The following is a 21348-nucleotide window of genomic DNA, read 5'->3' as shown; positions in this document are numbered from 1 at the left end:
CCTCACATGCATTATGTGACTCACTTAAAGGTAAAGAGAGGGATGGTTTGATCCGACCGACCTGTAGCTTTTCACAACATTCTTCTTTTCATTGCCTCTTGGTGAGAGGCCTCTATGGAGGGTTTACAGTGCCTTATCTTTTAACGGCGCCTTCTAATCTCATGACTGTGCAGTAAACTCAACAGCTGCTCCTTGAATGTATACAAAAAGAAAAGGAGAATAAATCATCAAATATCAGTCAGATGAGTGGAAATAAAATCCCGGGCTGGCGTGTTTGCAGATCATTGATTTTTGTTCTGTTTTTTTAAACCATGACCGGTAAGGTTATGAAAAGCATTCTTGAGGAATGAGCCTCTTCAAATATCAGATTGAGTTTGCTGGTGTGCGTTGTTGCTCTTTTGTTTGCTAGCAACCGCAGACGTGTTGCCCAAACACAATTCATGAAGTCACCTGCATCCAGCAGGGTCGTGTTTATTTTGGCCAAAAAACCCCCAGTGTAGCGCTGCTGATGCTAGTTAGCTTTGAACGCTCGGTGTGATGTTACGGGAACTTGTGTCTGCGGCTTGATTAATATGTTGAGATTAGCAGAATGGTTTGTCAGATAAATACAAGTTGGATAAGCAAAGAGTCAAAATATTTGTACATGTGTACACCAAAGTACTCTTCAAAATCACCAAATAAGATGATCTCTAGTTTAGGTATTTATGACTCAGGCACAAATTGAGTAGCTTGCTGTTTTTGTTTATCAGATGACGTCAAATAGAACTTAGTTATCTGTCACGGTGACAGTGTGTTCTGTCTCATAAAGTCTTTATTCCTAAAGACTGACGTCATGCTCGGCTTGTTCCAGCACGGCCTGTTTGCTGTTTGAGTGACCTAACTCCGTTGGGATGCTCTGCTTTGCTCTGTTTTTGTGGCACAGAGTCTTGGGTCACCTTTAAGTCACACTTTATTTGCGTCTCACGTGTGTGACCTCATTTCCAACAACAAGACGTATACTGCTGGGAAATCCCCCCCCCCCCACACACACACACACACACACACACACACACACACACACACACACACACACACCCTCCCCAAAAACAAAAATGGAAATGATGGATTCTCCTATTTTTTTGTTTTTTTCTAAATGCCAGGTCTCTGACCACACCGCTGCCTACTGTATGTTTATGTTTACCTCACTGGACTGAGACATTTTAACCCATAATTAAGCAGATTCTTTCTTCGTCGGCTGGCAGTACATGGTTGTGACAACAACATGAGCTCAAAGTATTTGAAAAGGAATGTAAAGTTCTATTCAGGTTTATGAAAACTGGAAAAAAAAATAATGTTTTGTCAGTATGGTTATATGGCGTTACTTTGTTAACATTCAAAATCTCATTTATGCTATGAAGGCGATGTTTCACAGAGTGTAGAGGCCTTGAATTCTACTTATTTGACTCATTTAGCGGCTGGCTAGTTAGCCAGCTACCTTCCATGCTAGCATTACACCGGCCACAGAAAAGCAGCCCAACAGCAGGCTGGTGGCCAGCAGCAGCAGCAGCAGTGCTGGGTCTGTGGTCCCTTTGCCTCACTCCTTGCCGCTAAGGGACCACTTCGCTGGGACAAGAGCATGCAGGGGCTCCGGAGACTAGCTAACCGACTAGCTAGCTCTGGAGATGGACAATTAGCTCGCTAACTAGCCAGCTGGCCTCTCCGGAGCTTCCGTCTGCTCTCCTCCAGGCAAAAGGGGGTTGGCCTGTATGGTCCCATTGGTTAATGTTAACTTTCTCAAGGAATTATATGAAGTATAAAGTACAAACTACTATGTTCATCCATGCAATCCAAATACAAAGCCCTTGTTCACACAAAGGCCACCACTCGCGCGTATCTATTGGTAGCTTTAGAATCAGTACGCCTATATATTTAAAGCATGCTCTGCAGTTAAAACAATTATACCAGCCCTTATTTTCACACACAAATACATATCCGACATGCACCAGGAATGGCATCATCGCGATAGAGTTACTTCCTCCCCACAGCCACTAACCATCAAACCCAATCATCTCTCCCAGTGTCTCTTAAGACTTCTCTGCATGTTCCCAACATCTTCCTCACTCTGCAGACCGGAGGGCTGTGGTGACCACACTTTTTTTCTTTTTTGTTTTTTACTATTTACAGACTTTCCTGCCTCCCACAGTGTTCTCACCAGGACGACACACACACACTCAGAGACCGATCTCGGCGTGGAAAGAGGAAGTCCAGAAGGCAGGGCTGACCAAATGACGCAGCGGCTCTGCCGTGGCGGAGGAGCGAGGAGGCTAAACTGTGAGGGTACGAAGCTTGAGGCCGTGAAGAATGTCAGGAGGGCGGCGTGAAGAGCTGCACTCAACAAACTCCCACTGCAGCATCCCACAGAGGGAATAAGAGCTGGTGTTAACAGGCTGGGAAGAGGAGTTGTTAGGCTTTTTTTTTGTTTTTAGGATTCTGTAGACTCGTACAAAATATACACAAAAAAAAAGACTCCTGCATGCAGATAGTATGCAGTAAATACCAATGTGGTGAAACTCATAATGTTTGCGTTCTGGAGGGGAAGCTTTAAAAAAAGTCATGATGACGCATGTGTAAAGTGATCACACACTCATCAATGTTGACACTTTATGGGATCTTTGCTTAACATCATTTATGATAGTCTAAACAAAAAGAGCGTTTACCCAGCATGCCTCATGTGTGTTTAAATGAATGAGAATGTGAAATAATCACATGACAAGCTGACTGGACTTCAGGGAGTCAAGGAGATCATTAAGACAAGGCTCAAGGATCATCCCTCCACCATTCTCTCAAAAAAGCGGCCTCCCAAAACACACCAGAACCGGCATGTTTTATCCAAACCTGTCTGTAAATGATACCTCGGTTACTCAAGTGACTCTTAACAGAACTGCGCAAGGCCTTCGTCAATCTACATGGACTCCCTCCAGCAATGTATCACCGCCACCATTCGACATCGCTTACAAACCACACAAATCCTTCAAAACATGCAGTTGGGGCCCCCGCGTCAGTCACTATTCCCCACTGCTGTGTATCCCCCGACCCCCTAAAATATTCATATGGTCCCAGTGTGACAGTCAGTCCCTGAGTTGTCATCGTTCCACAGACCACGATGTAATAAGTGTGGTTCATGTCTCCGGCTCAGCTCCTTGAGTGAGAAGAGAGGAAAGAACACAGTTTCTTCTCTACAGCTGATCGGAGGTCTTTCCTGGAGCCTCCCCTGAAGAGAACAAGGACGGAGGTTCTCTTATTACTTGGTGCTGCCCGGTAAAACAACGCAGAGGTGGAAGACACTGCTGTCTATGTACGATTCTACATCTAAAACAACCGAACCGTCGAGTCAAAGTTGAGTCTCTATTACTCAGTTATGTAAAGTTCAGAGTTGTGGTGAATATGCATTTAAAATATAAAGATAGAGCCAGCAAGCCGGTTAGCTTAGCTTAGCATAAAGACTGGAAACAGAGGGAAACAGCTAGCCTGGCTCTGTACAAAGGTAACATAACATAACCGAAGTTCACTGATCAACATGTCATTGTTTGTTTAATCTCTCCGTAAGCCAACGTGTAAAAAGCCACAGGTTTTGGTTTAGCAGTTTGGCAAGAAAGCAGAAGAACTATTCCTTTAAGGATAAATCCGAGCAATAGAGGGGGGGGGCAGTGCCCCAGTAATATTAAGCCTGGACTCACTGTAAATTGGGGTTTCAGTATCTTGCTCAAGGGCACTCCGACAAGTGGACTGAGGGGACCAGGGATCGAACCAACGGCCTTCTGATTAGTGGATGACCATTCTACCTCCTTGCTTGAAATATTTGGAACACTTAATATCGAACGTGGCCCCCCCAGCTGAAATGTTTAGAGCCGCCACTGTTATTCAATTATGCACATTAAAAAGATGTGTAATCAAATTGTTATAAGATAGATATTTCATTCTTTGCATATTCCACTTTATTATTTTTCAATTGTCAATATCTCAGAGTGTACCCTACGTATACGAAGTGTGAGAAAAAAACACTAAAGTAAAGAAAATATGGAGAAGGTGTCACTATAAAGAAGAACCTGCGAAGGAAGCGTGAATAAATGAGTTGTCTCCACGCGCTTATTGTTGGGAGTTTATGGGAAGCGGAGTGTCAGAATCCAGGAACTCGTCATCATCTCTGACACTTTTCTTCTTCTTCTTCTTCTCTGAGACGAGCGGAGCGGGGGGGGGGGGGAGAAGGGGGAGGGAGGAGAAGAGAAGAGGAGAAGAGGCCGACGTCAGACGGCGGTGGGACGGCTTTACGTGAGGGCAGAAGGAACGAGATTAATAACGTCCTGAAGAAAGGAGACGCGAGTGAATGAGAGTGCGGAGGACGGCGCCGCGCGTGGACGACAAACCAGCGTTTCAAAACAAAGGACAGCTTCTTCTTCTTCTTCTTCTTCTCCTGCAGAAATCTCTCCACGCCGACTTCCCGTAAGTAGAAGACAATGCGACAGGGGGAAACGTGTAGCGTAAGCTGTTTGAAAGCACTGATGTCACACATCTCCTCTTCGGTTTTCATGTCGCCAGAAAAGTGTCATTAATGTAACGGCTGTTGTTGTTGTTGTTGCAGGAAGTCTCGCTTGTAGGTTAAAGTCCCTCTTAACTGTCAGGAAATTAATCTCTTTTCTCAGAACCAGAGCTGTGTTTAATGCCAGCTGTTAGTAAGGAAGTTTACATGCTGCATTGATCCTGAAGCAGCCACATGAAGACAACCCGAGTGGGGATGTGTGTTTTTTTTAATTTATTTTTTTAGCATTTCTTTGGAGGGATGTGAACTGGGACAAAGTGAGGCATCTAAAGGTGCAGCTCTGGGGTCACCACAACATCTGGCAGCAGCTGGAAATCACAGCACAGTGTCTTATTAGAGAAATCACCTCCCAACCAGAAGCCCAACTGCTTATTACACGGCTCTATTTTGTATTTTTAAAAATTGTTTTATTTTATATCCCAAATCTGTCTTTCACACATGTCCGTGCACGCAAGCAGCTCCTCTGTGTGTGTCTCTACTCTTTCCACCGCAACTCCTGCGTCCTTGAAGTGCACGGAGGAGGTCCACCCATGTGAGAGCCACCCATGGAGCTCTCTGGCCCCCCGATGCACCGCTGAGAAGGGGAAGTGGCTCCACATCGTAAACTAAACAAAGCCAGGAAAACCGTTGCGTGTTTATTCTAGCCCGGTTCAAGGACAAACTACAGTGACATGATGAGTGGAGGGAGGCGCCGCCAACTTTCAGAACTTTTTATACACTCTTACAAAATCAGATTTCTCTTCCAATGTCTAACAAAAATGTCCCGTTGAGTCATTATGCTATTAGCTATTATGCTGTAATTGACTTTTGGTGTGATTGCCCTGAAACTGCAACCGTGTTTTTTCCTGTCACTGGATCTGGACGGAGCAATGTGATGGTGATAGCTAAAAGGAGATTTAGAGCAAGTTGGGCTTTCTAAGTAAATGCAACAAATCTGTTTTGTAAAACTTGTCTCGTGGCCGTGTGTCAAATTGATGATTTGATGGATTCTCTATCTTCTTGGAGGGCCACTGTTCCCCATTCAGTTCCCCAGAGGGCCCCTTTTAATGCAGAAAAGTTGATCGAATCTCCAAACTGTTCTAATATAAAGTATTCGCAACTATTAGTCATGGGTCAACATCCTTAAACCTCCCATTCGGACCTTCAAACGTCACTGTAAAAGGGCCCATCTGGAGCTGTTGAGGAAAAGCAGAAAGGGGGGGGGGGGGGGTGTACAGCGTTGGCCGTGTCATTCCTGACTCTTTGTGTGAGTGAAATGTGAGGGTCACTCGGGGGGTCTTTTGTGCGTCACAAACTTTGGGGCCCCTACGGAGTCGGCGAGAGGGAGGCGCCGGGGGTGTTGCACAGATTGAATAGGTTGGGGGGGCGCCCCGCTCTTTGAGGACCCGGGGAGGTGCATTCTGGGCCAACGGTGGCATGTCTTTTGAGAGCTGAAGAGCGAGCGAGGGGTGGGTGGTGGTGGTGGTGGTTGGGTGGTGGTGGTGGTGGGGGGGGGCGTCGGCACGTCTTTGTGCTGCCTTTGTTTGAGTTGAGTGGCACCAGATGAAGCGGGCCTTCTCTCAGGCACATGCACGCACAGACGGGCCTCGGGCCGATGCTCTCCTCTGGGTAAGTCATGCGCTTTGATGCAATTACGCCCCGGACGAGCGAGCGCAGGCCGGCACCGTCTCACAGTTTTACGGGTGTGTATTTGTTTTTGGTGCTTGTGCATCAGTGACTGTATTGTTTTTCAGCACGCTGTGGGTGGGTGGGTGGGGGGGGGGGCTCTCACTGTTGACTTGCTGTTTACATTTCTGGGGCCTCTTATTGTTGTCGAAAACCCTCTGGTTGTGTTTGAAAGCTAGAGCTGCTGGCATGTCTTCACTCCAGTCTGGAGGGGTTTTTTTTTTCTTACAGCTTGAATTGCTTCACAGCGTTTAATCTGGGTCTGTAGAATAAATCTAAACGAACTCTGGAGCGCTGAACATGCGTTTGATGGCCGACGTCACTCAGCGGCTGGAGTCGCGGGACGCAGGTTGTGGTCGAGTGCCTGTCCATGGGAAACATCTTCTCCACTTGCAGCTCCTTTCATGCTCTGCTTATGCAGGGCCACCAAGGCGGTGGCTCACGTGGTTATGGTTAGCGAGAAAAGGGCGCTTGAAGAGTGTCTGGGAGGAACCGAGAAAGACTGGAGCAAAACCAAAAGAAGCTGAACTCGTCTTTGTGGAACACCTCTCCTGTCCTGTTCGGAGCATGCTGGGAAAGCAGGTGGATGTTCGCCCCCCCCCCTCCCCTCCCCTGAGGCTACAGGTTTAGGTGTGACAATCAAAGGGAGCCACAATGTACAACTCATTAGTTTTGTGTGTAAGTTTTCTCGTTTTTCTTTTTTTTGTTGGAAAAAGGCTTTGTTCTCTCGTCGTGGTTCGGGTTTCACAAGGTCACAAATCTGCCATTTCAGACCGCTTTGGGGGGGGGGGTGGGGGGGGGCAAACAGGAGCTCGGTGTTGATCTTATGCCGTTCCGTGGATGTAAATGGAAATTTACGAGGCATTCGCTGGAGGGCGTTGGTGTCTCTACTCCGGCAGGTGTTAAGGCTTGCCCGCTGTTCTTGCATCATCCCCGGCAGAATAGAGCCTGGATGAAGACTGAGGCGCCTGTTCTTGAAAATATGAATAGGCGATTGATTGAGAATTTGAGCGGTTGAGAGGGTAACGTTCAGCATTCAACCTGCTGCTGTTGCTTCATTCTCCGTCACTTCGCCTGGAGCTCGACTGCATTCTTTGATGAAAGAGGGATACGTTTGGTCCTGCCCAGCTCCGACTGGTATCGCACTAGTTTCATATCGCTTGTTACTCCTTTTTTCTGTATTCTCCGGACTTCTCTTGAGGGATTTCCTCACTGTCCACATCTTGTGTTTGAGTAGCCCTGACGATGACGAAGCAGCCTCTCGTGTGGTTTTTGGTTTGAGGGCCTTCCTCCTGGCTGGTCCAGATGCATGACCAGACCAGACCAGGCGCAGCAGCTTAGGGAACAGATTGCCTTGGTTTGAGGTTGCTGGTTCAGGATCTGTGGAAATCTTCCCAGCCCAGATCAACTGTGGGGGGGGGGGGGGGGGGGGGGGGCATTGGGGCATTGGATCTGGGTGGGTGATCTAACAGCTCAAATATGCTTTCCTAAACTAGAGATCTCCCACTTTCATTCCCATACTGACTCAAATAGCCGGATCTGGGATCGAACACTACTATTTTAAGAAATAACAATTCAGTGCATTTATATCTACTGAGCTTAATAAGCTTTATGCCTGGTATCCAATCTGTACTCGGTGTCGGGCCGGGCGATACGGAGAAAATCTAATATCCCAATATTTCTTTTTACCAAAGATCTTGATATTGCAACAATATTTGTAGGGTTGACTATAATGGCTATGATAAGTTTAGAGATGAATAATCATCAGTCATGTGGATATAATGACTATAAGTGGGTGAAGGCAAATTATAGAACGGCTACCACAGTCTGTTAAGTTCAGAAAATGACACCACTTTACTTTAACATAGCCTTTAGACACTTACGGCATATTACGACATCCAAAAACCTGACACCACGTCTGGACTCACAATCACAATATCAATATAATATTGATGTATATCGCCCGGCCTCAGGTCGGTGCATCCCTATCTTAAACATTGATCATCTCTCGCACTTTTTATATTCATGTAAAAACGCTGCGTTTATAGAACAATCTGAGCCAGCTTTAGATCTCTCAACCACCCGCCTTCGGCCCTCGTTCGCTCTCACTCTCCAGAACAGACCACAGTGGCCAGCGCTCATTACCTCAGCACCGTGGCATGCTACCAGAGCCTCTCGCTGATATCTCAGACCAATTACTCCAGATTTACTGCTCGGCGGGCTCCTTCGACTAACGGCCAACTGACTGACCCACATACGCCTCGTATCCGCCGCGTCGTCCGGGGCTTCGACGTGGGCTCGGCTCAAAGCGACGCTGCGCTTCGTTAAGTAGACGTTTTATTGAGCCGACGGGCCGCTTGATCCAACGCGTTTTCACAGCCAAACTGTCGGCCCGTGATGTGGCGAGGAGACTGTTTGGTGTCGGCTTGCCTGAATGAAGGGATTGGGGAAACTGTGCGTGAGTTGGCCTAAGGCCTTCACTGCGTGCACGTAATCCTGCGGGGGGGGGGGGGGCTGGGTTTCTTGCTTCAGTGTGGGAATGAGCAGGTCCAGATCAGACGCGGAACGGCGTTGCTGCTTTCATCTCGTAGCTTATCCACCGCATCATCGGTCGACCTCGGCGTCGTGGGAGGATTTTTTTACGAAAGCGCCAGGATAACCCTGTGATCCGACGGCTGTTGATGCGCATCTGCGACGGTGTGACTACGGAGAGAGCTTTCGGGTAACAGAGATCTGACTGTTTGAAGATGCATATCTATCGAAAGCGACTGGGAGGACTCGGTCATGAATAGGACATAGCTCTGAGCGTCTGATGTGCCGCGAAGTGTAAAAAAAAAGTACAGAAAACCCCCGTCCTGGACCTGCTCGCTAACCGGATTAGGATCTGAAATTCAAATGACTGATTAAAGATAATCTTTTCACTGTGAAGTAAAGATGATATCAGGGTGGCCGTTTATATCAGTACTGTTCATGCTAGACGTTTTCACCTCGCTCTGAGTGCCGTCCTTACCGAGCCGTGATGAGGTATGAGTGAAGGGATTTCCAGGGGTGGGGGGAGAGGACACAAGGTGCCCCACGCCGACTGCCTCGACGAGGCGTTTTCAGGCTCCGTCTCTGCAGTTTAAAGAGGCAGAGCGGCTAATTTGAGGGACATCGCAGTCTCAACAGACAGCGCAATGCCCGGCCCGGCCCGGATGGACCGTATAATCAGCTGTAAACAGAGGACTCGAACTCAACAGGGCAACCCAAAACTGTAGCCTGGGTGGCTGAAACCCATTGTAAGTACTGCAGAATGGAAACTGTGATAGCGACATGGAGGGGCCATAGTTATTGTGAGGAGGCCCGGAATAAACTCAAGGACTGTAATAAAACAGGGCGCACCCTAAAAACCGTCCTCAAACACATAAACACGCTTGTAAATGCTTTTTGTGTTCCTTTAGTCGCTGTAATTTCCCTGGAGGTCGAATCACGAACACGTTTCTACAGACATCACCTGGAAAACCCCCCCTGTGTGACGTGGTTCAGATTGACAGAAGACGGTCGGGCGGATCGTCGCTCGCGACGCACGACCGCGCCTCAGAGGCTGTCGGACGAACGCCGATGCTTCCTGTTAGCTTCCTGTTTATTTCTGCCATTTCCTTTTTTTGAATGAACGGCGACTTCTTTATCCTGCTGCTGGCGTTCAGCTGAAACTGAAATTCGCTCCCTCAGTTTATCTTCGGGCTGCCTAATTATAGACCCGCGCATTTTCATGAAATGAAATCTCTAATTAGGTTTTACGAAATTGTGGAAGGAGAAAACATTTCTGAAGCGGAGATGGACGATGTTTGCCGATTTTGAAGCATCGCACAACCGTGAACTGCAGACACGACTGAGCGACACCCGCATCTTCAAGCGGTTCAAATCCCATTCCTCGGCTCCTCACATGCCGTCATGCCTGTGACTTTGTTGTTGTGACCCAGTTCTGCCGGTTTCCACTCGACCTCGGATGAATCACTCAGCCTTTTTTTTTGGCCGCGTGAGATAATACTTTTTATTTTGTAGGCGCTTTTTCGCCTTGAACCGACTCCGATGGTATCAAGACGGAACACAGCGTCAATGTTCATTCCCTACAGATGTGGTGGGGTGGGGGGGGTGATTTACCATCCTGGATGGAGACCGGCGGGGAGGTTATATGCAACCTAATACCACAGTAATTCCCCCGGGCGTCGGACTGACTTATAACTCTTAATGAATGTTTTTTTTGTGCTGAACTTTTCATCACCAACAAAATGAATAGAAACAGTAAACTGCTATCAGTTCAGCCTCCCTTCTCTGGTATGTAAAAAGTTATAAATCTATCAGACTCTTTCTAGAGGAATTGTCCCCGTTGCAAACCTCGCTGTCAGCAAGTTGGTAGGGACTATTTCTTCAGTAGAAAGTAGTTCTAAAAGAAATACTGGAATCGATGCCCACATCTCTGAAACGGCTTAAAAAGCAGGATTGGGAATGGGAGACATCTACATCAGAGAGCTGAATAAATCAATACAACAATGCAGAATTACATCATTCATCTCTGTTGTAGTGGCGCGGAGGCCCTAAATGTATGGATATCTGAAAACATGGGAGAAAAAACCAACCACAGTACCACCAGAGATACATATTTCTTGTGCGATTAGACCCTTTTGAACGTCTCACAACCGTCTTTTTTTTTGGGGGGTGGGGGTCACCAGGACAGCCGAGTCACCACGAGCTTGACCCGGCTCCCTCATATTTTCCTGTGTGTGTGTGTGTGTGTGTGTGTGTGTGTGTGTGTGTCATCACACTCATGACATCAGAGGGCTTCTGAGAAACCCTCCGTGTTTCCACGAGACCACGGCCGCGTCGAGGCCAGTGTGGCCCCGGCAACGAAATCAAAACATAGACACAGCAATCACAATCGCTTTGATTGAGACTCGCACACTCTCGCTCAAACACACACACACACACACACACACACACACACACACACACACACAGGATTGAGAGCTCTGAAAAATGTCATCTGTTAAAGTTTACAAGTTATTCGTAATCAACTTTGGATCGCCGTTGAAGGCTCTTTATTCAGACTGTGATGTGAATTGATCTGCGCCGAACTGTGTCGACAGCCGCTAAACACACAAGGCTCCTGTCATTGTGCAGATGAAACCGATCGCACAAAGGCCCAGGGGATCTGTGGGCGGAGTGACGACATTATGAACTCCTGTGTGTGTGTGTGTGTGTGTGTGTGTGTGTGTGTGTGTGTGTGTGTGCGCGTGTGAGTCATCTTAACTGTTCCGACGGACATCTGGAAGTGTTGCTCACGCTGCACTCACAGCTGGCTGATAAGTGAATGTGAAGTAGCGCTCTGTAGGAAGATCTGGGGTCTGTTTGATGACAGTGGTACAAATGAAACATCCCCCCGGGGGCGAAGACAAGGGAGCTCGGTGATTCATGGTGGATGGGAAACCAGTTCTTCTTACCCCCCCCCCCCCCCCCCGTCAGTTACTCCCACCTCGTATGTATACAGATTCAGTGTGTCTCTGACCCTCTTGTGTCCGTGGGTGTGTCTTTTACAGAAGCTGCCATGGCCGAGGGAAGCTGCTTCGGTGCGCTGTAGCTGTTCGGCGTGACCAGAGTCGGGACCTTCCCTCGGAAGAGGAGAGAATCGTGAGAGGAGGGAAAACATCTGCTCAGAGGGGATAAGGATCAGAACAAGGAATCCGCTGGACCTTTCTGTTCGCAAGGGAAAGGAAACTCTAAGAGGGCTTTGAGATTTGTTTAAATCATTGGTCGTTGCCATCTCAGACGGACTTGACGCCATGTGCCATGTTATCGTGACGTGCCGCTCCATGCTGTGGACGCTGCTCAGCATCGTGGTGGCCTTCGCCGAGCTCATCGCCTACATGAGCCCCGACTGGCTGCTGGGATTCCCTCGGTCGGACTCCGGGGCGGCCGTGGACTCCGGTGGGTACCGGCCGTCTCTCGGCCTCTACGGCCGCTGCCTTCGCGTCGGGTCCCGGGGAGCGGCGGTGAGCTGCGGGCCCTACGCCGGCACGTTTGGAGAAGTGGCCAGCGGCTTCTGGCAGGCCGCCATGTTGTTTCTGGCAGCTGGGACGTTGGTGCTGGGAGGCGTGGCCTGCATCTCCGTGTTCAGCATGTGCTTCCAGAGCATCATGAAGAAGAGCATATTCAACATCTGCGGACTGCTCCAGGCCATCGCAGGTGAGACTCAACAATTCATTCAGATTTGTCTCCCCTTTTTTGGGAGGGGGATTTAAAGAGACAGGCGCTGAAACGGGGCGTTTCAGACAGAGGGTGAATACAAGTACATTCAGACGGGCAGTATGAGAAAAATAAAGTGTTTTTTTTAGCATTAAAGCATGTAAACATGTTCTAGTAGAAACCCTAAATACCAGTATGAACCTTAAAATGAGCGTGATGTGTCCCCTTTAAAGTCATTGAATGCCTAAATAAAGACCATGACTTTATTGTTCTCCCTAACTAACTGATATATTGTATTTTTTACAACCATAGCATAATGCTAGCACCACAATGCTAATGATTTCTCCAAAATAGTTGCAAAAAATAAATTAAAAAAAATGTTGCGTTGTGCATGAAATGTGTTTAAAAGTGCGTAAAAGGTGTATATATAATGATTTCACCCTAAAACTAAAACCATTTACTCTCATTCTTTTTCATTGCCGCGCTTCCTCTGGGTTCACACGTTCAAAGTTCTCTGGTAAAAGGGAAGGAAGTTCCCACAAAATGAGCCCCCTCAGGTGAAGAAGCGTGGACAAACACCTGGAGCTGAACACCTACGTTTCACTTGCTACCGAAGCTTATGCTAATAATCAGAGTTCATAGCGGTTACACGCCCATGCAAGCCTATTACTGCACGTTTCATAATCATGCCATAGCCTTTGGGGAATGCCTCTGTTGCTGTTGAGTTTACAAGTTGAGACATCAGATTTTAGATAGGTTGGCAACAACTAGTTGGAGGTTCCAACCAAACCTCGACCAAAAAGTCTTTCTGCACGTTTCTACAACAATGAGGTCCCACAGGTGTGTTTGGCCGGACAGGTGTGTCGAGCAGGTGATCTATCACCGTGTGACGTCACCGCAGAAGCGGTCAAATGGGGCTTTTACTCGCATCGCAAAAAAAAAAAATGCTCGTCAGCTGAAAAAAAACACACGTATTCTTCACCAGAGCTGAGTCACCGCGCTCCCAGCTGCTCTGTGATCTGTTTATGCTTTCTCCGCCCCGATGTTTACGTGACTGAACCCCTCGTCTCTCTCTCTCTCTCTCTGTCTCTCTCTGTCTCTCTCTCTCTCTCTCTCTCTCTCTCTCTCTCTCTCTCTCTCTCTCTCTCCCTCTCCCCCTCCCTCCAGGCCTGTTGCTGATGGTGGGCCTCATGCTGTACCCTGCCGGCTGGGGTTCAGAGAAGGTGATCGGCTACTGCGGGCCCGAGGCCTCGCCCTTCAGGCCCGCTCTGTGCTCCCTCGGCTGGGCGTTCTACGCGGCGATAGGAGGAACGCTGGGATCCTTCCTGTGCGCCGTTTTGTCCGCGCAGGCCGAGATCGCCACCTCCAGCGATAAGGTCCAGGAGGAGATCGAAGAGGGGAGGAGTCTGATCTGCCTGCTCTGAGCCTTTTTAGAAACCTCCAGGAAATCCTCCCTTCGGCGTCATTTCTTCTTGTATGGACGCTTGTAGATCTCAGCGGAGGGACGACAGACATTTCTCTCTGAGCGATTGTTCTTCTCGATAGCCTGGATGAAATCAGTGATTGTTGAAAAGATGGACGCCGTTGTAACAGAAATCGCTCAGCTTCAGGTTAAACAGCCTAAAGGCAGCAGCAGGCCAGTGGACTTTGCCTGTAGACCAATGTTTTTGACCGTGATACTGTTTTATGTTTGAACTAATTCTCACCTTAAACAAAACCACTGTGCCGGAATAGCAGATTAGTCAAGGGAGTTGGTATGTGGAAGCGTGTAGGTTAGTAACGCCATGATACTGATCGTTGGCGGGCCTTTTGCAGAGTGTGTGTGAAACGGAACAGAAGCTCGACTTTCGCTATTACTATTGCTCACAGGGAGATAAAAGCAGGCTGCAGCGGATCTTATTGAGGTTTATCTTATGACTCACCGTACAGACAAGATCCGGCTTTGTAAAGACGATCAAGACGCACAAAAGAGTGGGATAAAAAAACGGGTTCTCAGTGGGGGGGTTGTTTTTTTTCCCGGTACTTTTAGAGATCACCTGATACTTAATTCGTTTCACTTTGCTTCCTGTTTTCCTAACCGTGCTTCATTGAGACGCTGTAACATGTAGAACCGCGTGACCGCTTTGATTCGTTGTAGATGAGATGTGCAATAATTCAACCGTAGTGTGTGTGTGTGTGTGTGTGTGTGTATGTGTGTGTGTGTGTGTGTGTTTGCTGCGGACCCAGAGGATGAGACATTTCTGCTCCATCTGTGCTTAAATTAATGTCGACTGTCCGCCGGTTTTTGTTACATTAACAAAAGAGTTAACGGCATCCGTGGCACATTCAATGATGCCGCGTGTATGAGAGTTCCATGTGTGTGTGTGTGTGTGTGGGGAAAGATACAGTCCGTACTTTGTACTCAAATAAACCTTCTTTAGCAATACTGTCTGTGATACGTATGTAAAACTCTTTCCTGTTAAAACCAACCTTCCTGAGGAAACACTGACACCTAGTGGCGGAAAGAAGATAACACAAAACTACTTTCCACTTCCACCGGTGCTTCCCACGCAGGGTTGCAAGATACATTTTGAAGGCTTTTATTAAATACTGCCAGGTTTTAGTTCGTCCTTTCTCGTAAACCTGTCAAAATTCGAGAGTTTGTCCAGCGAACGTCGACTCTTTGGATCCGTTGAAGGGGTCCTGAGTAGACGAGCCTGGGAGCCAACTGAACAATTCCTCTGTAAGAGCTTTTCTTGGAGTTGTTATTTTACACCGATGACAATTAAGTTTCTGAAACCAATATTTCTTTCAAATTTTATTTCATGTTAATACCATAAATATACAAAACTCAAAACTATTTCACATGCAACGGAGGCCAGACAAGAGTGCGTTACGTTTTCCTTTTTACACGTGACTGATAATGGGGATCAAATTTTCAACTTTACAAAATATACAAGTGTCCCTTTTTTATTTTTTTGAAGGAGTTTCTCCTCTGATTCAGTGAAACGACGTGGTTCACAGGTCCAAAAAAAAACAAAACACCGTTTTTGTGTGGGCAAACTTCCGCTCCATCGTTCCGTACTGCGGACAAATACATGGAGTAACTACCAACGGTGGCATGGCTTCATCTAACAGCTGTTCAGAACTATGGATACATGGGAATCATGTGGGTGTTTGTAGCAAAGAAAACGTGGCAAGGGAGCACATCACAAACCGAGATTTAAAAAAAAAAAAAAATCTATATGGACATTTGGTAGATTTCTCACAGCTTCTGAGAACAGAATAATACTTGAGGGAGGGTTTTTTTTTTGGGGGGGGGGGGGGATTTCATACCACACATCCTCATCCATTCACGCGCACCTCTTGCATGGTCAAGTCGCAAAGTCATGGATCACTTATCGATCTAGCCGATGCTATGATCGTGTCATTATAAAACCACACAAAAAACATAACACAAAATGTAAAATCAAAGCAAACTAAAATGCAAACGACGTTAAATTACACCATAAATAAAACAAAACAAAACACGTTTTGTCTTTTTTGCGCCAAAAGGGTTCGACGTAAAACAAGAAATGTGCAACGGATTTTAAAACCCAAATGTTTCCAAAACAAAAACAATACTGCCAACGGTGACAATTCATGACCGATCGCTGACCTTCCACACTCGCAGCAGTGCTTTAAACCTCCGCAGAGTTCAGTCCGTACATTGGTAATAACAGCAGCTAATCGTCGGTCGTCTATCAACCCCACGTTCCATGTCTGTACAACTTGGTTCTGAGTAACACTGTTATTAATGCTCATTATGGCTGTGAAACGTCTGGAGCCGGTAATCCCATAGTGACGAGAGGAAAAACAAACGGGCTGGTTAGTCTGTCATTTACGCATTCTTTCTACTTCACGTATGCAGGTTAATGTCGAGAAAAAGCTTCGCCACTGTCCAGGTCATCTTTCCGTGAGAAAAGGCAGGCCACTTCTCTCCCTATGAATGAATGAATGAATGAATGAATGAATGAATGGCATGTGTCCCTTTTCAACAGGAAGCGGGACAGCAGGAGGCTAGGACCCAGCGGCTCTCAAGATTCACAGCAGCGTTAAGTTTTGAGATGATGCCACACAGTAGTCTGTTAACGTCATACATACATAAAGGAAAATGCGAATATTTCTCATGTGTCTCCCCCCCCCCCACACCCTCAAAACCAGCTAATAACTCGAGTGTGCTGAACATACGTGTCGTCGTCATGAGGATAAGAAAATAAGAACGAACCGACATATTTCTACTTACAGGAACTACCGGAATGCTGTCTGTCTCAGAATAGAAGCACAGGTGTAGGACGAGGAACAATTTACGCTTCAGATTTGAGATGACCAAACTCTGGATTAAAAAAAAAAAAAAAAAAATGAAGGAGCGGGTGAGATGAAATCCCGCACACTTACAGGGAACGCCTCGAGTCACTCGGCGGATGCGAGCTGACATCTGACCAAGAAGCAGACGGGGAAGAATGTCGGAGGGGGGAACTTGATTTTAAGTGAAGGTGGACAACTCTGGTAACTTCATCTGACTTTAACGTCTCTGTTATTTCTGGCCTCTGACTCTTTTGCACATCCTGAGCAAAGTGTGCAGCGCGAACTTGGCGGGACAGCGTTCATAAATAGAATCAATTTGATCTGAGAGCCTGCAGAGGGGGGGGGGGAGGGGGCCAGAGTTGTGCATCCCCAACTTTGGAGTGTTTTGTGTGTGTGTGTGTGTGTGTGTGTGTGTGCATTGTGTGTGGTTGCGTCAGTTTATGGCTGAGGTTTGAACGCCCCGCGGGCAGCGTTGGTCGCCGCATTGGCTGCAGCGTTGGCAGCCGCCGTCTGAACGGTCTTGTTGGACATGACCCCGGTTGCGAACTCCTGCTGAGCCTTCTCGAAGCTAGCGCCGGTGGTGCGATACAGTGCGTGCACCTGGAGAGAGCGGGAGAAGAAAAGAAGAAAAGAAAAAAAATGAGCCGGAGCCAAGAGAAGCGATTTTAAATCTACCGCAAAACCTCGTGGGCGCGGAGTCCTACCGTACCTTTTTAAACATAATGAGCGAGCCCACCGACAGCGCGGTGAAGAGGGCCGAAATCAGCAACATGATGATGCCCACTGGGATGCTGGTGTTCAGGCCGGTCAAGGCCGCGATCCAACCGCTGGCGAAAAAAAGAAAAAACAACGGCGACGGGAGTCGTCAAGTGAGGATTCCCGTCGAGGCACAGGAGCAGTTAAAAAAGCTCAAAAACACTCACCACGTTCCCCAGCCAGTGATGCCGATAGATTGTAGAACGTGAACCCCAAACTGACAGATATAGATGAAGAAGAAGACAAAGAAGCGGAATGAACTGTCACTCCTGTTGTGGAGACAGAGAACAAGGCAGTGAGAGGGCAACGTGAGGGCAATAGCAGGTGAATTCCCCCGTGAAAGTCTGCCTTTAGCCATGTCTTTACTCGGCACTCTCTTCCCATGTGGCATTTTTATTTGGGGGGGGGTGGGGGGGGGGGGGGTGGGATTAGGAAGTGTAGGGTTAGAAAAGGAGAGGAGGATAAGTTTGAGCTTCTACAACCAAAGTCAACCGGCCGCCTCTTTTTTTCCTTTTACCCTATCAGAACACAACGCTTCTCCACGCAGTGGGATCACTTCCATGCGTCTGCTCACCTGAAAGCCCCGTAGAGCGGTCTGTACCAGCAGACGAAGGAACAGGGCGTGAACAGCAGGAACCAGAGCAGCGCCAGGCCGAAATCTACACCGCGAGACGCATCCACGCAGAACCAGGCCAGGCAGCCGAACATGTTCACGAAGAGCGTGCCCGCGTGAACTAAAAAGAAAGAAACGACGAAATAAAGAACTTCACTTGTCGTTTCGGTACAAGAACACAGGGAAATTAGAACGTATGATCGGCAAAGCAAATCAAAACCTCTTTTGTTTTCTAATGCGGTAAACGAGCCGACAAGCGCGTCTGATGACAAACTGACTCTGCATATTATTGGATGATTCGGGTGGCTTCTCCTGGGCTCGTCTAATGAACCCGTGTGTGACGGGAATGAAAGTAAACGGCATAATATTCACGGGTGCAGCTGTGTGTGAGACGATCCGCTTACACATCCAAAGGTTGTACATGATCTTGACGGTCTTTTGGAACTCTACAGGAATATCCACCGCTATGTCGTGGTAGAAACACGGGCCAACGGGGAACTTCTCTGGCAGGGGAGGCCAGTTGTTCTTACGCCCTGCGTGGACAAAGGCAACGGATATATACTTATGAAGCATCAAAAGTGTGCTCAAGAATCAGAACAAAAGAGTTACAGAACACATGTCGATACAATTATGTTTTGGCGTTATTGGTCTTTGAAGAGGGCATAGATATTTGGTGACTGACCTCCAGCGGCCCCGTGGGACTGTAGCTCTCTCTCCCGCCGATCGAGCTCTGCCGCTTTCTTCTCCAGCTCCTCCTGCCTTCTCAACAGCTCGGCCTGAGCGCGCGCTTGGTCCTAACGCAAGACACGGAAACGCTTCTTAAAGTTCACCATCCGACAATTATCACTATCCAAGACAGTGACACGAAAAGGGACGGAAGACAGTACCTCATTACGCTGCTGTTGGGCCATCGGAAATCCGATGAGTATGTAAAGGACAAGAGGAAACGTGAACCAGAAACAAAGATAGAGACTATCTGTAAATGTGCTATAAAACTACATATGATTCAATATATATATATATATATAGAAAACATGCTCTGTGTGTACCTGAGTCTGTTGCTGCGAGTAAGCCGGCGGCTCTTCTGTGGGCTTCATGATTGCAGGTTGTGTGTTCTGCTGTGGCGGGGCAGGAGTAGCTTTGGGAGCATTCCCAGGGGCCGCCTGTAAACCAGCATCAGACCTACCGTATTAATATTTGCGCAATCAAAAAAAAAAAAGACAGACCCTGAATCAAAACTGTAATTAGGTCACGGTCGTATTTTGTTCGCTGAAATCCTTTGTGACTGAGAGGTGGAGGAAGAGGGGGGGGGAAAGGGGAGAGCGGATAAAATGAGGTCAGTGACTCGGATGCACACACAAAACACATGCATGCGCACACTCATCATCGACGGCGATGCTTAGTTAAGCTGACCGTTCTGGCGTCTGTGAAGGGGTTATACTCCTCCAGACCACCAGGAGGGGCAGACTGGGTCACCTGCGTCACCGAGGGATCCTACGGGACAGAGACGACCATGAAGCGTTTTAATACGGGGGTAAAAGCTACAACCACAAAAAACAGATTAGTAGTCGTTAGCTATCGTTTGCATTAAAAACCACAGCTGCGTCTATTTATGTCTATGTTCTGACTCGTTATTATTTTTTGTGTTGACAACAGGTAAGGTGGAAACAGAGGGGCGGGACGTATTGTACATGCAGCCCAATAGAAATGCTTAATAGTACTATATATGCGGCATGGCCTTTCTTGTTGAATCACTATAAATGGGATCAGGAGAAGGGGAACTGGAAAATGCCACTAATTACATGCTTTTACAAGACAGTCTATGTCCTACGGTGGCCCATAATGTGCCATGAGGAGCCAACAGTTGGCAGGGTTTCGCTCCATCCAAGACTCCGCCCACTGATTAACACACCTGCTAGCACAGGGGCGGGACTTAACATTTAAATCAGGCACTCAGGTGTCCCGTTAGGATGAAAACTAGCGGACTGTTGGCAGCCCCATGGTAGAAGGTAAAAATAGTTAACGAGGAAGAAGCTGTAGCTCATATAAACAGCGCGTTGCCTGCATCTAGCCAACAATAATAATAATAAAAAAAAACTAGCATTATCTTTACTGAGGATGTTGAACGTTTTCCTAGAGACCTCGGTGTTCTGTGTCGCTCACTAAGATGAGTAAGAAGCTAATGTTTCTAAACACTTTTAATGTCAGTGTTGCGCGTGGACTGTATTAAATGAACGTCTCTAAAGCTACGTTTGTTTTTTTTGGACCACTGCTGTAACAATATACAACTCCAGTGGCACGTTTAAAACACAGCCGACCTGTCCGATGCTAGCATCAGTTGGGTTAGCTAACTTATTTATTAGCAAGCTAGCAGGTGCCAGCAAATGTTTACTGACGGTGGGCAGAGCTCGCCGGCTAACATCATGTGTCTTTGTTCTTAGTTTGGCATAACCGTAATTGTGAACGAACATCCTCAGTAACGACGCCCTAACTAATTCTTCACATCTTCTTTGACAAAGTGAACAAAACATAATGTGTCTGTGATATTGGTAAATGATGTGAACGACAACTAGCTCGTCCGGCTACGTAGCAGTAGCTCACACTAAGGAAAAGCTCTTGCTAACGCTAGCTGTCAAGTTAGCTACTAGCTAAGACAGTTATCAGGGATGCTAAAGTAAGACTGGCCTCATTGGGCTCTTAAGCGTACGTTAGCTAACGTTAGCTCAGTAAGCTACCTGGAAGGGGTTGCTGAAGTCCGGGTCTGCAAACGGGTTGCTGTCAAAGTCGGACATTGTACAGCCTTTCTAATAACGTTTTCCCCGTGTGGAAGAGCTTCCCGAGTAACCAGGGAAGGTTCGGTCTCTTGATTTTTGACTGCCTCTCTCTCTCTGCTTGCCTGCAGTCTTCTCCGCCTCCTGTTGATGGAGACCCCCTTGCTTAGCAAGCTAGCCAGTAGCACACAAAAAAAAATGGCAGGAGAGGATGCGTGATGAGCGGCACCGTCCTACGTCACTGCTTCAGCACCGCGGACAGCATGCCGTCTGGAAGGTAATACCACAGTAATACCACAGTAATACCACAGTAGCTACGTCTGAACCAGCGTTGGCTCCAGCATTGAGTACAAGTTTAAAGTATTTCCATTCGTATGCTACTGTATACTTGTACTCTCCTACATTTCAGAGGGAATATA

General features: G+C 47.4%; 2 protein-coding genes across 3 annotated transcripts; one reads left to right on the top strand and one right to left on the bottom strand.

The window, feature by feature from the left end:
* The first annotated feature begins 4303 nt into the window (after positions 1–4303).
* Positions 4304–14888, top strand: LOC137867550 (LHFPL tetraspan subfamily member 2a protein-like). The gene is made up of 3 exons (XM_068704198.1): positions 4304–4479; positions 11818–12463; positions 13631–14888. The coding sequence occupies exons 2-3, from the start codon at positions 12061–12063 to the stop codon at positions 13885–13887; spliced, it is 660 nt and encodes a 219-aa protein (XP_068560299.1). The 5' UTR covers positions 4304–4479; positions 11818–12060; the 3' UTR covers positions 13888–14888.
* A 370-nt stretch (positions 14889–15258) lies between these two features.
* LOC137867269 (secretory carrier-associated membrane protein 1-like) lies at positions 15259–21106 on the bottom strand. Of its 2 annotated transcripts, XM_068703779.1 has the most exons (10): positions 20894–21106; positions 19572–19652; positions 19208–19321; positions 19046–19057; positions 18841–18952; positions 18563–18691; positions 18120–18279; positions 17713–17814; positions 17499–17616; positions 15259–17389 (listed from the first exon to the last, which is right to left on the bottom strand). In XM_068703779.1, the coding sequence occupies exons 1-10, from the start codon at positions 20948–20950 to the stop codon at positions 17228–17230; spliced, it is 1047 nt and encodes a 348-aa protein (XP_068559880.1). In that variant the 5' UTR covers positions 20951–21106; the 3' UTR covers positions 15259–17227. The 2 variants fall into 2 exon arrangements, with proteins under 2 accessions (XP_068559880.1, XP_068559881.1); XM_068703780.1 differs by lacking the exon at positions 19572–19652.
* Between the last annotated feature and the right edge of the window lie 242 nt (positions 21107–21348).

This window comes from Cebidichthys violaceus, unplaced genomic scaffold (genome assembly GCF_023349555.1).
Source record: "Cebidichthys violaceus isolate CVI_PGR_0920_01 unplaced genomic scaffold, fCebVio1.0.p SCAF_9, whole genome shotgun sequence".
In the NCBI taxonomy this organism is placed as follows: domain Eukaryota; kingdom Metazoa; phylum Chordata; class Actinopteri; order Perciformes; family Stichaeidae; genus Cebidichthys; species Cebidichthys violaceus.
Note: the sequence above shows the minus strand (reverse complement) of the source record. Positions and strands in the feature narration are given on the sequence as shown.